At 35.3% G+C, this 14864-nt stretch overlaps 1 protein-coding gene across 1 annotated transcript in view; it reads left to right on the top strand.

The window, feature by feature from the left end:
* LOC128245001 (GPI ethanolamine phosphate transferase 1-like) overlaps nt 1-11418 on the top strand; it is a 28569-nt gene extending 17151 nt beyond the window's left edge. The window contains exons 17-28 of the mRNA XM_052963186.1: nt 218-316; nt 1459-1550; nt 2031-2081; nt 3084-3159; nt 3616-3709; nt 4171-4273; nt 4955-5054; nt 6094-6198; nt 6516-6571; nt 6807-6882; nt 7793-7909; nt 8423-11418. Of these exons, the coding sequence (XP_052819146.1) occupies nt 218-316; nt 1459-1550; nt 2031-2081; nt 3084-3159; nt 3616-3709; nt 4171-4273; nt 4955-5054; nt 6094-6198; nt 6516-6571; nt 6807-6882; nt 7793-7909; nt 8423-8596 (1143 nt within the window). The 3' untranslated portion in view covers nt 8597-11418. The remainder of the gene's footprint in view (nt 1-217; nt 317-1458; nt 1551-2030; nt 2082-3083; nt 3160-3615; nt 3710-4170; nt 4274-4954; nt 5055-6093; nt 6199-6515; nt 6572-6806; nt 6883-7792; nt 7910-8422) is intronic.
* The last annotated feature ends 3446 nt before the right edge of the window (nt 11419-14864 follow it).

The following is a 14864-nucleotide window of genomic DNA, read 5'->3' as shown; positions in this document are numbered from 1 at the left end:
GACTTTTTTCGAACATATATGTTGGGATTAAATATTGTAAAGCTAAGCCACAGGTGATCCAAACATAGTGTCAGAATGTATAAGTTTTCTTAAAAGAACTATTACAGTTGATCGGGTTCTTTTTTTAGGGAAATCTTGCCTGTCAGTCTGGCCATGAAAGTATAACAAATAAACAATAATTAGCTAGTAATCTCACACAAACTGTTCTATATTGCAGGTGATAGGGTTTTTCTTCCGGGAAATGTTGTCAGTGGGGCTGGCCTTGATTGCCATTCTTCCATGGATATCACTAGACCTGCCCGCACTTCCCGCCAAGGTCAGTTTTTGTGTCATTTGAAAAGCATGGCTGACACATGGATTACTTTGTCAGGCGGTGGCCGACGCATTACCCTTGTTGTCAATTGAAAACATCTGAACCGCTTTGTGTAGAGTCTTTAAACTTGGTATTGCCATTGGTCATGGTCAGACGGTGCATGCTTTTTATGTCTGGTTGATATTTACTCTTTGTTGCCATCTAATCACTTAATCATACATGCCATATCCCCCGGCGGGGGGAAAAATCCCCCGGAATTTCGATCCATCCCCCGGTCTCCCGGCGGGAGATAAAAATCCCCCGGAATTAAAAAAAATATTATTTTTTTACATCAGGCAATAATGACAAAGTGAAACCACAGTATGTGAGTGGAACTGAATGTAAAGAAACAACTCCACATGGGTGAAATGCCAAAAGGAAACTTTTACAACAAGTGATCAATTATTATTCTCTTATAGTCTGAAAGTCATCAAAGCTGATAGAATTAAGCACAATTTTTTAAAAGACTTTGGAGGAAGGTAAATTTAATTTAATTGTCTCGAAAACATATTTTTCCAATGACATATTTAGTTCTGCAAGTGCATTACAGTATGACATGACAGTGTATCATAAGAATATGATAAAAACATAATGACATAAAATAATTCTGTATAATGAAAAAGTTAAGAGGTTTTCAAAGCAAACTATATGTGAATACATTTTTTCGTACTTGCGTCTAAAAATACTTTAAAATTTCGCCAACTTAGACCTGCTAAAAAAATCCCCCTGAATACAACCAAAATCCCCCTGAATTTTCAGCCTTTTGAACAAATCCCCCTGAATGGTCTCCAGAAAATATGGCATGTATGCTTAATGTGGTACAATAATACTTGAAAAATTGAAAAGTTTGCAACCCACTCAAAATCACATTGATTGCATATTCTACCGGTATTATTCTACTGGTATGTCATAAAGCAACAAAGTAATGTCAGCCACACAGGTGCATAAGGTATTTTACTGTACTTCAATATTATCATACTATATGTTTTCTAGAAAAAAAATAGTTGTTCAAATTAAATTATTGTTTTAAACAAATTATAAAGTTGAGTTTGTATTCAGGGACAAAAAGTCTTACATTAATTGTACAACATGTTTGATATGTTCAGGGCCAGTTGCTGGGCTGGTCATTCTGCTGTATGCTACTGGCCATTTTCCCCATGCTACCGGTGGTCACTGGAAAACGGTCTACCGAATATGTGTAAGTTCTTGAGCACTGATGTACAGAATACATTTCTAGCTTGTCTGTAGACCTGAAGAAGAAATGTGATATCTTGTCATAGCATTGGACATTTCATAAGCATATTTGACATTATTGGTCTGCATAAAATACAATGTTTGCTATTACTTAATAAAAAAAATAAACACTATTACTAAATAAATATGTTCAGTGGTGAATTATGCATATTAAATGGACAAGATCAGTCAATACTCGACCTAGTATATATGTTATGAAAAAAATAGCAACCTATTAATTTGGGCTATAATCAGTAATAATTGTTCAGGATATTCAGTCTATTGAGTCTCAATATTAAAAAGAAGTTTACCCAGATCTCTGAATTAAATTTTAAAGTTTGAAAGTCTTGGCTGCTTGCTTCATTTTCTTTCAAACACAACCTGAAGAACAAAAAATTCATTTGTGTGGCTTTGAGATTAATTTTTATTACTTTTCTTTCTTTAGGTTGGCTGGTGGAGCGATAGTTATCCTTATTGGAGTAATATCGGGCTTCAGGTAGGTTTTAATTAAAATTTTAAGCTTATTTTTGTGTATCAGAATGAGGTTTAGATATGGTTGTAGCCTTTGTGATGTCTTCTTAGGCAGCGTTGTGTAAAATCCTTCATGTTTAACAAACTTTGATATTGTTAAGATAATTACGTTTACATAACAGATGGTAATTACGTTTAAATGACACATGGAACACATGTAACTCACATTCATAACCACAATGTATGTGTACATATATGTGTAACCAGTTTCACTCACCCTAAACATTTTCTAAATTGAGATTTTAAGTTATGCCCCAGTCTTGGGATAACTGATATGTCTTAGAAATAATTTGTAATGCTTTTGTCAAACTGAAGCACGTTTTTTTAAAGAATCTTATTTGTTAAAAATCTTGAATCTGTAGGAATATCCTTGACACCAAGATTTTGAGAGAAAAGTAATTCACTTTTGTTTGCTTCTTAAAGCTGCACTCTCACAGATTGAAGGTTTTGACAACTTTTTTATTTTTTTTGACTTGGAACGAGCCAATTTTTGCGAAAATCCATGGAAACCAGTGATATAAGTCTGCTGCCGAATGTTTTATGCATTTTTATTAAACCGTTAGTAACGGTTTTAGCCATGAAACATTGATTTTCAAACAGATATATGCAAATTGGCAATCTGATCTTTTGTCAGCAATCTTTTATCACTGGTTAGCAGATATTTAAGCAAAAAAAATGCTCTTACCAAGAATAAAAATAAAAAAGTTGTAAAAACAGAAAATCTGCGAGAGTACAGCTTTAAACATAGGGTAAGTTCAATGCATTCAGATATGTGTAAAGTGAGGGAAATATGACCCTTATATGTGATTTCAACTAACAACTAAGATTTATAATAAAATGGGACCCAAGTTTGTTAGAAATGTTTATGAATTCATTTTCCTTTATCAGCATGTGAATTAAAGTTTCCTTACAACTAACAATAATCCTCATGTTGTTTGGAAATGTGCATTTTACTTTTACTTTCCAGGTCAAAATCTAGTTCAAGTGACGTAAAACCTGCAAGAAAGAAAGAAGACGACAGTTCAATGTTACCATATGTCCAGGTAAGGTACCAGATTATGAAATGTTGAACAAGTATTGGTTCAGATTTTTTATTACAAGCTTTATCTTCTATGTTCATCTCATTTATATACAGTATAGATATTTAGGTATTTTTTCAAGTGGCAGGGCCATGCTCATTCTATAAGCATAGAAATAAAAAATAAAATTCTTATGGAAATATAAAATGTAATTTAAGCATGTGATTATGCAAAAAAAAATCTTGATAAATTTTGTCTCCGATCATTAACTACTGAGTGAATTATTGTATGATCTTCAAACTTGGTATGCAAAATGGTCATGTTAAGTAGTTAACCCCTTTCTGGGTTAATAGGTCAAATCTGAAGGTTATGGTGACGTTTACTAGGAAATGGTTGGGTGCTGCTGACAGGCCACACACTGAATCATGAATCACTAGTATAAACTGATAAAGCACTGATAATTATTATTACTTATTGTAGCTGATTGGTGTCCTGGTTGCCACATATTTCTCTGTGTGGGAGGTGAACAGTGGCTTGTCTCCATGGCAACAGGGTGTAAGCTGGCTTCTACTGGGTAAGGTAATTTTATGTTAATTCAAGACAAAAAAAAATGAGGTACAGTATTTGGATATAACATAATTTTATTCAGATGTTTAAAGTCCATTGTAATGGTTATAAGAAACCCCTCTTTATATGGTTTTTGAATAAAAAATATATAAATATTTTAGCTTGTCTGTTATTTGTAGAGAAAAGGTCTAAGTGTTTTCATCGCCTTGGCATCATCATGCAAAAATAGTTAAACCTGGGTCATAGTTTAAAAATATATTGCAAGTATTCCTATTATACTAAGTACACATGCTAATAGTTAAACATATGCACATGGGGAGCAGGGCTCATAGCTTTGGCTAAAATGTTATTAAGTTATGCCCCTTGACAAACCAAAGGAATACAATGAATGCTGTCATGCCCTTGTAGTGCACCTGTACTTGTCCTCTTAATCAAGTAATTGAATATTATTAATAATCTCCCCTGCAGGTGTGTCAGTGTTGGAGCCACTGTTGACGTCCAGCCACGTGTCCACCAGACTTCAGGCCATCTTTCTCGCATTTGCCGCGCCCTACATTCTACTTAGTGTCTCGTATCCTTTGTTAACCAGGTTTTTAGAATGAGACATCCTGTAGTCAGGTTGGTGGTATCAGTGTCAAGATTGCTGGTATTAAAACAAAAAAACATTTTCAAGCAATATTAGTTGATTAAATTCCTGTTTAGCGATGAAACTTGGTATGTAGCCAGCTTATATGGAGACGTACTTCTTGACCTCCCGTAGTGATCATATTATGTTACTCATTTTCAAATACCAGCACCAGTTTCAAATAGTTCAAGCCACAAACTTGTTTTTTTATGATATTTTACTAAATCACATATATTTCAAGGTCTTTTTACGAATCTGCTTGCAAACTAGTTCAGGGCCCTATCTTAATAAGATATCTTAGTTGCAAACCTCATGCTGCTTAAGAGAGCTCATGGAAAGGTGTAAAGTTACAGGTAGAATCTAATATGTATACAAAAAATGTTTGTACATGTTTTTATTGAAACGCAGTGTTAACATTGAAGCTTATGATCTTAAGTCTTACGATCTTTAATGAAACAGCATCAAGGACTAGAGCAGAATAATGTAAGAAAACAATATGTAAGCTATAATTAGACAACAAAATTTCTTTGTCTAAAAAATCATTCTGCTCTTTAAGACATGTCTGAAAATCTAGGTATAAATGCTTTATTTCCTCTTTTATGTGTAATTGACCTTGACCTTGTCCAGTTATGAGGTTCTGTTCCTAGTGGTTCTTGGGTTGACCATGCACCAATGGCTGCAGGTGGAGTTTGGTCTTGTATCCTGGGCATCCAAAACACTCACAGGGGTACGTACATTTGTTTACCATATGTATGACCTTTATGACTGTGATCTTGAACAATGAATATTTGATTGACCTTGGATTTAACTTTTAACTTGTTTGTTTTGCTTTGTATGGAACAAAATCACCTTGATAAATTTGTGTACACATTTGGATCAATTGTTTATTTTGATATTTCTTTTTTAAACAAATTTGAAATCAGAAACATTTTATTTCGTTATACCATTGACAAACGAGGTTTGAAGGGGGTATATTCGAGTCACCCTGTTGTCGGTCAGTTGGTCCATCCGTTGCAATTTTCCTTTTTGGGATGATAACTTGAAAACTACTGGATAGAATTCAATTAAACGTCATACAATAATAGATCATAATTAGAGGAAGTGCAGTGTACAAGAACCATAGCTCTACTTTAGCAAATTACAGAGTTATTGTCCTTTGTTACTTTTTCTTGTCAGCAGCGTAACTTCTAAAATTTCCCAATGGATTTTAATTATACAACATTATTTGTTCAAGCATAATGAGTTGAAATGCAGTGTACAATAACCTTGGAGTTATGGCCTTTTTTTCAAAGAAATAGCCATTCTTGTGTCCAGGCAGCATTTGGGCATATTTGTCACTCTGAATATTGACTAACTTTTTCTCATTGTTTTTTTTTTCAAAATGATGACACTGGTTTGAAATGCTTTTTACTGTTCCTTGCATTGAATATTAACAGCTGGATGTGACAAACATATAAACCATGTATTTGTATGTTGTGTTGATGTGTATGATTTTAGAGAGGGTGCCTACATTCATCTGCCCATTTACATATCTGCCAGAAACTGTCATTTTACCATACATGTCTTTGTATTTACTATTGGTTTACTCTGTATGTAATATGTAGTACACTCACAGACCTGTGGATGTGTACGATTTCCAAGAGACAGCCAACTTTCATCTGCCTGGCCACATGCATGCCAGTAACTACCTTGTTATATCTGACATTTTATTATATGTGACACACTTTCCTTAGATTTCCACCATATATTATGTTGCACATTCACAGGTGGATGTGTATGATTTCCAAGAGAGAGCCAACCTTCATTTACCGGGCCACATGCATTCCAGAAACTACCTTGTCATATCCGACATCCAGAGGGCTTTCTACTTTGTATCCTTTAAAATGCAAATAGGAACTACAGGACAATGTGCTGACCAGCAAAAGTATAGGGTTTTAGCTAAAAGATTAAAGGAGGGTGCTGCACCCTGTCCTTTTTTTTGGTAGCCCCCTTCTGCCCGCATAGAGACCAGAATGTGCATTCTTCTGCCTTCTTAGAATTAAATGCTTTTGGTATATATTGCAACAAAAAACAGCAGATAAACAGATGCATATACGACAAATATATCTTGCAATTGAATTTGTATCAAAACTGTTTGTTAACAAAGATTCAGTGACTTCAGAGACTGAATTCCTTAACTGATGCGCAGATTTTCTTTATCCTGACATCATTCTTTGGAGTGGGAAATATAGCCAGCATTAACAGGTATTCTAGGTGTAGATTGAGAACATAACTATGTGCATGTAGATCATCTTTCAATAAGCATATTACATAATTTATATTTGAATTTTGTGCTTTTCGAATTTATTTTGAAAGAAAGTGCATAAGATACACTACTTTGTTAAAAAAAGCATCTACCTACATGTGTTATTAAATAGGATATATTTAAACATACATAAAATGCTGATTATATCTTACCTTTAACCCTGGCTGTTTTCAGTTTTGACCCCGCAGCTGTGCTATGTTACATATCAGTGTTTTCCCCTTTCACCATGGGAGCGTTGTTGTTGTTTAAGGTTAGTATAACAGGGTTACAATATACATAATCCTTAGTTTGGTCTATAGAGGGATCCCAAGTGTGGGACACACTTGAGGGCCATTTGAGGTATTGGGATTACCCAGCTTTGTGCTAAATCTTAAACCTTGGCTGTAACTCAAAACCATTCAGGATATTCAAATGAAACTTAGTACACATGTTGCCAGAGTCAATTTGCGCACATACATACCGGTAATGCATATACAAATCCCATAACTCTGGTTTTAATCATTGTTAATTTATAGCCCCTTTTTTACTGAACGAACGACAAAAAAACAGCAAAGCTGTCCTATTGGTTTTTGTATCTATTGTTTCATGTAATGAAACTGAAATTTAGCAGTCATTCTGTAGTAGGATATACTTTAAGCTTTAGATTGGTTCGTTTGTTAACCATGGAATGCAGGAAAACCCCAATAGATTTGAATTCGTGATAACCATTAATATAAAATTGATTTTCTTGTTGAAGGGTTGCTTAATGATGACCATATCTCATAACTGTCCATTCATGAACACAAGTTCACATGGTCCATATGCACTTGCATTAATATAAAATTGATTTTCTTGTTGAAGGGTTACTTACTAAGGAAAACAACGGTAATTGACCTAACATAAAATAGAACCATAAAATATATACAAATAATTTCACATCTTTTTCATGGAAAAAAAAATACATATTAAGGCACACATGATGTGTGTTGTGTAGACCTCAAATGTCACAGGGTAAGACAGGTTATGGTCAGTCCTTGCCAAAAATACCCTTTTTGCAAGACAGATATTCTGATATTCTTGCAACTGAGCAAACCAGCCCGGATAACACATACCCTCTCTGTCCATTGCAAATCACTACCATGGTATAGTTATTTCCATTTAACACATGTTTAACTTTACAGATCGTGATTCCATTTATCCTGGTCACTTGCACGTTACGAGCTGTGCACGTGATCTCGTGCGTTCCAGTTGACGGCCTCTTTCTCATCATCATGCTCATGTCCGACTGCATGGCCTTGGTATGTAGTTTTGATTTGTTACCTACATCTTTACTGCTGTTGATTGTCACTTTTGTAATAAGTATTAAGCATAGGAAACAGAGAGAAAGCATGTTTTCAGCAGGCATATCTTTAAACTAAAACCTTTCCAATAAGTAGCATCAATTCAAAGCAAATCTAGCATAAAGTAATACCAGAGTTACATTTAAGATTAATTATAGTTGGCGACTGTATACCCCATTTTCAAGATCACTCTTTTTTTAAGAAAAACAATGGAGGTCGTGTCAATTTCTTAGTCATGTTGTTGTTGTTGTTGTTGTTGTTGTTGTTGTGGATTTCATCATTGTTCAAAACTATTAATGAAGACCATATCTTTTAACCGTCCATTCATGAAGACATGTTCACATGGTCCATATGCACTTGTCAGTACCATCACTAACAAAATCAGTTTGGTTTCGGAATACAATGTCCATTAGTTTGGTTTCAGAATACAATTTCAATGGATATTTAATGCTCTTTTTCATCTGGTTTCAGCACTTCTTTTTCCTGGTTCAGGACTACGGCAGCTGGCTGGATATTGGGACAAGTATCAGCCACTACGTGATTGTCATGTGTATGATCATCTTTACTATGGTCCTCTTTGGAGTCACCCACTTCCTCACTACCACCAACCTTCTATCTCCTAGACGCAAACGAAGGGTGGAGTGACAGCTGTTATCACCATGGTCACCAGTCAACAATTGTCATTTAAAAAAGGAGAATTTGGAGTCACCAACTTTATCACTACCACCAACCTTCTATCTCCTAGACGCAAATGTAGGGTGGAGAGATAGCTGTAAATATTAAAGTCAACAGTAAACATTTGTCATTTAAAAAAGGAGACTTTGGAGTCACCCACTTTCCTCACTACCACAAACCTTCTATCTCCTAGACGCAAATGTAGGGTGGAGAGATAGCTGTAATCATTATGGTCACCAGTCAACAGTTGTCAATTGAAAAGGAGACTTTGGAGTCACCCACTTCCTCACTACAGCAAACTTTTTATCTCCTAGAAGCAAACATAGAGTTGAGTCACAGCTGTAATCATTATGGTCACCAGTCAACAGTTGTCATTTGAAAAAAGGAGACTTTGGAGTCACCCACTTCCTCACTACCGCAAACTTTTTATCTCATAGAAGTAAACGAAGAGTAGATTGAAAGCTGGTATCATAATGGTCATCATTGTCATTTGAAAAAGGAGACTTTGGGGTCACCCAATTCCTCACTACCACAACCCTATCTCCTAGACGCAAACGAAGGGTGGAGTGACAGCTGGTATCAATGTGGTCACCAGTCAACAGTTGTCATTTGAAAAGGAGACTTTGGTTTCACTCACTTCCTGACTACCGACTACTTTTTATCACCCAGACGCAAACATAGAGTGGAGTGACAGCTGTTATCAATGTTGTCAGCAGTAAACATTTGCCATTCGAAACAGGAGACTTTGGATTCACCTACTTTTTTCACTGCCGCAAACCTTCGCCCAGACCTAAATGTAGAGTGGAGCGAAAGCAGTGATCATTATAGTAACCAGTCTACAATTGTATATGACATTGAATATTTGTCTTCTGTGTTATTTGTGGTTTGCATATTGCATTTGATGTAATATGCACTTGCAGCGTATTTATTTTTAAATCTCTTTAAAAGAAAATATATAATATATATTATACGCCAATGTACAATTAAGGGAGCACAGGGGCAGGGTGCGTTGTGATGCCACACCCGTAAAGCCAAGCCTTTATAATATTTCACTATTCAGGCAAAAAAGGTTAAAGGCTTAGGTTTACAAGTTATCATGGGGAAACTGTAACTTTATATATTAATGATATTAAAAAATATTATTATTGTGATTTATTACCTATTACAATTCACCAACTTAAGTACACTACCAACCACGCATTTTTTTGCAAAATATAAGTTGCCACCGCTGGAGAGATTGCGTAATCGCGGATATTCGCTGCGATTTATTCCGCGGAAGCCAACCCGGTGATGCGCGTCATCGCCGTGTTCATCTGCTGCTATCGCGACCGAAAACATACACGCGGCGTATCGCCGCGATACAGCTTACCGCGATATGCAGGTATTTAACAGGTAACGGTGGTACAATTAGAAAACAACAACATGTAAATTGAACCGTGCTCGCAGTATTGATTTCGTTCTATTGCGAGGGTAAACACTTTCATCTCCAAAACTTGATAATTATGTCGCTGGTTTTTTGAGTGTTTGTTAAACAAAGTATTTTTTATAAGTGAATTGACTCAATATAGTAATTATTCACAATCACACAAGTTTAACGAGGGCATTCGAAATTTAGATTTTTTGGAACATGGTGACAAGAGCATCACAGTTGCAAAGCATAATTTTCTGGGATCAAACTACGTTTTGAGTGCGAACCAAGATTTGTAGATTACGGGTCGACTTTTTTATGAGTTTAATAAAACTGACTAGAATTTTATGTATAGTACGGGAACAAAAAAAAGCCTTCAGAGAATTGACAGCAACCTTAATGACCGTTAATTAACAATTAGCAACGCGGCTTATCGCGGTGACTCGACGCGGTGGAACGCGGGGGAAAGTATAGGTATGAACTTGGACATGGGCATTATGCTTTAATCGCCGCGTATAGTGAAAATTAGATTAAAAAGATAACGTCTGCGGTAAGACAAAATCGCCACGATGTGCGAAATATATATAAAAAAGCTCGCGTGGTTGGTAGTGTACCTCTTTGCCATTACTGTAATTGATAACGGCTTGCAACCTGCCCCTGTTGAAGAGATGGCTTTGTTTGTGATATATTTTGGTGCATTTTTCATATTTGTAAAATTAGTATAGACCCTGGGAAATTAGTAAGTACGCAATTAGAATCAAATACTGATATGAATAGGTCCTTGTATTGTTTAGCTGTTTTGTTTTAGTGTTTTCATAGCCTTGATGCCATTGTAAGGGTTGATGTACATGTTTTAACCTTATCGCCTTGCATGATACATATGTTGCCAGAGACAATACGCTCATGTCAAGCAAGGTCTATAGATCTGACTTATATAATTGTAAAGGTAATGTGTATGCCACGTGATAAATTACGTCATATATGCTACGTCGGAAGCCAACATTTTGCATAAAATGAAGACTTAAATCAAAGATAACTTTTCTTTTACTACACCATTTTAAATAAAACAAAGGGCAGTCTATGCCACTTAAATAGCCCCGCCTTCGTTTTATTACCGAAGTTTGATTAGGTGATTAGTTTCCTCAAACACTTCAACAAACCAGTTTCCATAATAATGTTTTGACAGTGCTTCGTCAGACGGCCGTATTGTGAAAAGGTTTTTGGAAGTGTTTGAAGAAACTCACGGAGAGAAACTTTATAAGCTATGCTTTCGTTTCAATCCGATTCAATATATTAATGTAAATACTTAAATTATATTTAACGTGTATTATATGTGTATATAGATATATAGATATGTTGAATAAAATATGTTTAAACCAAGAAACTGAACCCTCAATCAAACCCTGGAAAAAGACCGAAGGCGGGGTTCCGTAAGAGGCGTAGACTGCGCTATGTTTCATCTAAAACGGTGAAGAAATAGTGAAATTTATATTTGTTTTAAGTCTTCATCCGAAGCAAAATATTGCCTTCCGACGCAGCATTTATGACGCAATTTATCACGTGGTATACACATGCTGATGTTGTTTAATGTTGTCAAAACTGACACTCATAGGCGTTCACTTCGCGGCTCTCTTGTAAAGAGACATTTGCATAATATGTAGATATGTATTTACCGTGTTTTAGTTCATGCATTGTTTTAAAGATGCACTATTATTCAAAAATAACATTTAACACATTTAATACAATTGTTTTAATATACCAAAAAGGATGAACAGATGTCGAAAACAATAGATCTTATTGAGGATACCGAGTTTAATTTGAAAGAAATGTGCAGAAAACACAGTATTGCTACCTTATGAGACCATAGTAGATCGCAGTTAATCTTTTAGCATTCACCAATCATTTAATACTTTCGCGTTTTCAGCCATGAAATACACAGTTATAATATTGTTAATAGTAATTCATATTTTCCATAAGTGCACTATGTAGTAGTATTTGAAGCTGTATGACTTAAAATATATGTTTGTTTTACATACATGTGTATGTATTCATTTTGAATAAGAGTGTCACTTTAAAATGGTTAGAATAAATCATGACCTTACATACTATAACTATATACATTGAATAGCCAGATCAGTTCTTTATTTGTTTGATATGTTTAATCATTTATATAGGTCAACGCTTACTTTTAAAATCTAGCTTCTTTTGCTTGTTTTGTCTAAAATAGTTATAGGATTTGTGTACAATCCATGAATGATTTATTTTTTGATAATTCATGTACATGTTTACAGATATAATATATATATAGTAATAAAATTTATTCCTTCGTGTATTTGTTGAAGCCATATTATCATTACTACAGTAATATTAGGCAATATTATACCTTACATAAATGTGTCCCTTCTTTGTGTGTTTAAAGTTGATCGGTCCGTATATCAATGTATTTTCAAAACAAATCCATATAAAATTTTGACCTTGCCAAAGCTATAATATGGACCGTTGACGTCATAAAACTGGTGAGTGCTGCTTGTTGTTTCCACAACGACATTTTTGTCGGAAGCAAACATTAGATGTGTTCAATAAAACACATGAAAGGCGCTTTAAAATCATTAAATTGTAAAAAAGTGTAGGTTTTCGCATAAGTTTCGGTATAATATACCTTACATAAATGTGTCGCTTCTTTGTGTATATAAAGTTGAACAGACCGTGTATTTTCTTAAAAAGTCAAGACCTCGCCAAGAAATAATATGGACCCGGCTAACGCCTCGGTCCATATACACCTTCGGGGGCTGACTGGCTGGTCCTTATGATGTCATATGTCATTCAGTGGTGTGTAATATTTCTTAAATAATTAATGGTCTTTGTTTTCTTTCAGTGCCTTCATCCAAACATAAATTATGTATATATTTCCAAACGACCGTTACAAAAGTAATACATACATAGTGTAAGCGCGTCGTGCAATATAGCTTCACATAGGTTTCTTACGAAGGCTTCATGATAAACAAAAAATGATGTCATTTAAATGATTGCTGTCTTTGCACTTATATGTAACATATATGTAGATACATCGTCTCCGTGGCCTTGTGGTTAAGGCGTCCGCCTACGGAGCGGGAGGTCGAAGGTTCGAGTCTCACAAGGGGCTTGTTCTGACATGGCCGGTTGCCGACCCAGCAGCTAGTTAAATCGAGGGGTACCGATTGCTTTCCTGTCAGGCACCTGACATTTGCTTTAAGGAATCGGGGTAAAGTTGTTCACGAATGTAGATGTCTCATAAGCCCAACGGGCTGGCCCTAAACTAAGAGGGGTGACACTATAATAAACAAACACTTTACTTTATATATAAGTCCACCAGAACTCCACTCTAGGCAGAGAATTATTCATGAAACCTCCACTTTCTCTCTTTACGTGTCTTGGAAGGTTAAGCACCCTTTCATGCACAAAAACGCGAAAAAATCGTTGATCTGTAAATACAAACACAGTGAAGGGCCTTCCACAATGCAAAGATTGTTTGAAGGACCAAAACAAAACAAAACTGTTTAGATATTTAGTTTTGAGATACAATATTTACCAAGCATAATCCATACATTCGTTGCAACATTTGTAGTTGTAATTATGCATTAAACAAATTTGATGAGATTTACAATAAAACAGTATTTGCATTTTTGGGGGAAATGCCTATATACAAAATGAGTTCTTTTGTGCTAAAATAGTAAACACTACCCCATCAACAATGAATTGTGGCTTTGTGGTGATTACAGCTATTTTAAGAATGATGCTTGCATTTTTGAAACCAGGAATTGAATGTAATCCATTATTTTTATTATTTTATTGAATATTGCTGAGTGGATAGTCTGGGGCATTTTGATTGATTGTGCGAGCCTTGCTCATATGCTGCATTTAGACTGTTTTTCTACAACTCTAGATCGCCTTGGATTAAGGATACTTTGGAACATTCTTTTTCTTTTGATAAAAGCATCTGGCAATGTTCGAATATCATTCAAGACCGCTGTCATTTTTTTTATTCATTTTCTGAATGAGTTATGCTTCAAGTGCTTCGACCTTTTTCTTTACTTCAATTTCTTTTGTCTCTCCTATCCCATTTATAGTATGCATGGACTATAAAGACTTTCGTTAAAAGCTGCTTATGTGTCCTGAATGACATTTACATCCACTGAAAATTCATGAATACCCTTTGCTTGCTCACAATGTCTATGCCTTGAAAATCCACATGTTGAGCAGCGAAATACGTCATTGTCTTCACAATAGATTGTAACAGAATGTCAATGTTCTGGACATTTATTAAACCCAAACATATTGACAGCATTTTCTTCGGCATATTTGGCCTCCCAATCGATAATGTTATGACCAGACATGAAGGCAAACGTTTTGCGATGTGCGGAACATTCACAGCACTGAAACTCTTTGCAATCACGACAGTTGTGTGGAATTGTCCTGATATTGTTGGAGCAAGGTTGGCATTGTGGTAGTGTTCTTCCTCCGACCGCATCAACTGCCACTGTGCTCTTTTCATCATCTGGTTAAGAAGCCATCTGAACCTGTACTGTTATAGAAACACATCGGCTACAGTAAGTACCAAGACCTTTATATGTTGAAGTGCAGAAGAATTCCTTGCACTCTAGTATGAAAAAGAAGTATTATAGTTAATATGAGGTCATAGTTTCCTGTGACTGAAAATAGTTCAGCGGTACCCACGATGTAACTTGTTTTAAGGTTTTGTGGCCGTTTCAATAAAAATGATTAGATCGATTGTAGTCGTAAATTGAAATTATCTTTGAGTCATAGTTTTACTATTTGGCTACATCATTGAGT

The sequence above is a fragment of the Mya arenaria genome, chromosome 8 (genome assembly GCF_026914265.1).
Source record: "Mya arenaria isolate MELC-2E11 chromosome 8, ASM2691426v1".
Lineage (NCBI taxonomy): Eukaryota > Metazoa > Mollusca > Bivalvia > Myida > Myidae > Mya > Mya arenaria.
The sequence above is the reverse complement of the archived record's forward strand: the minus strand, read 5'-3'. Positions and strand labels throughout refer to the sequence as shown.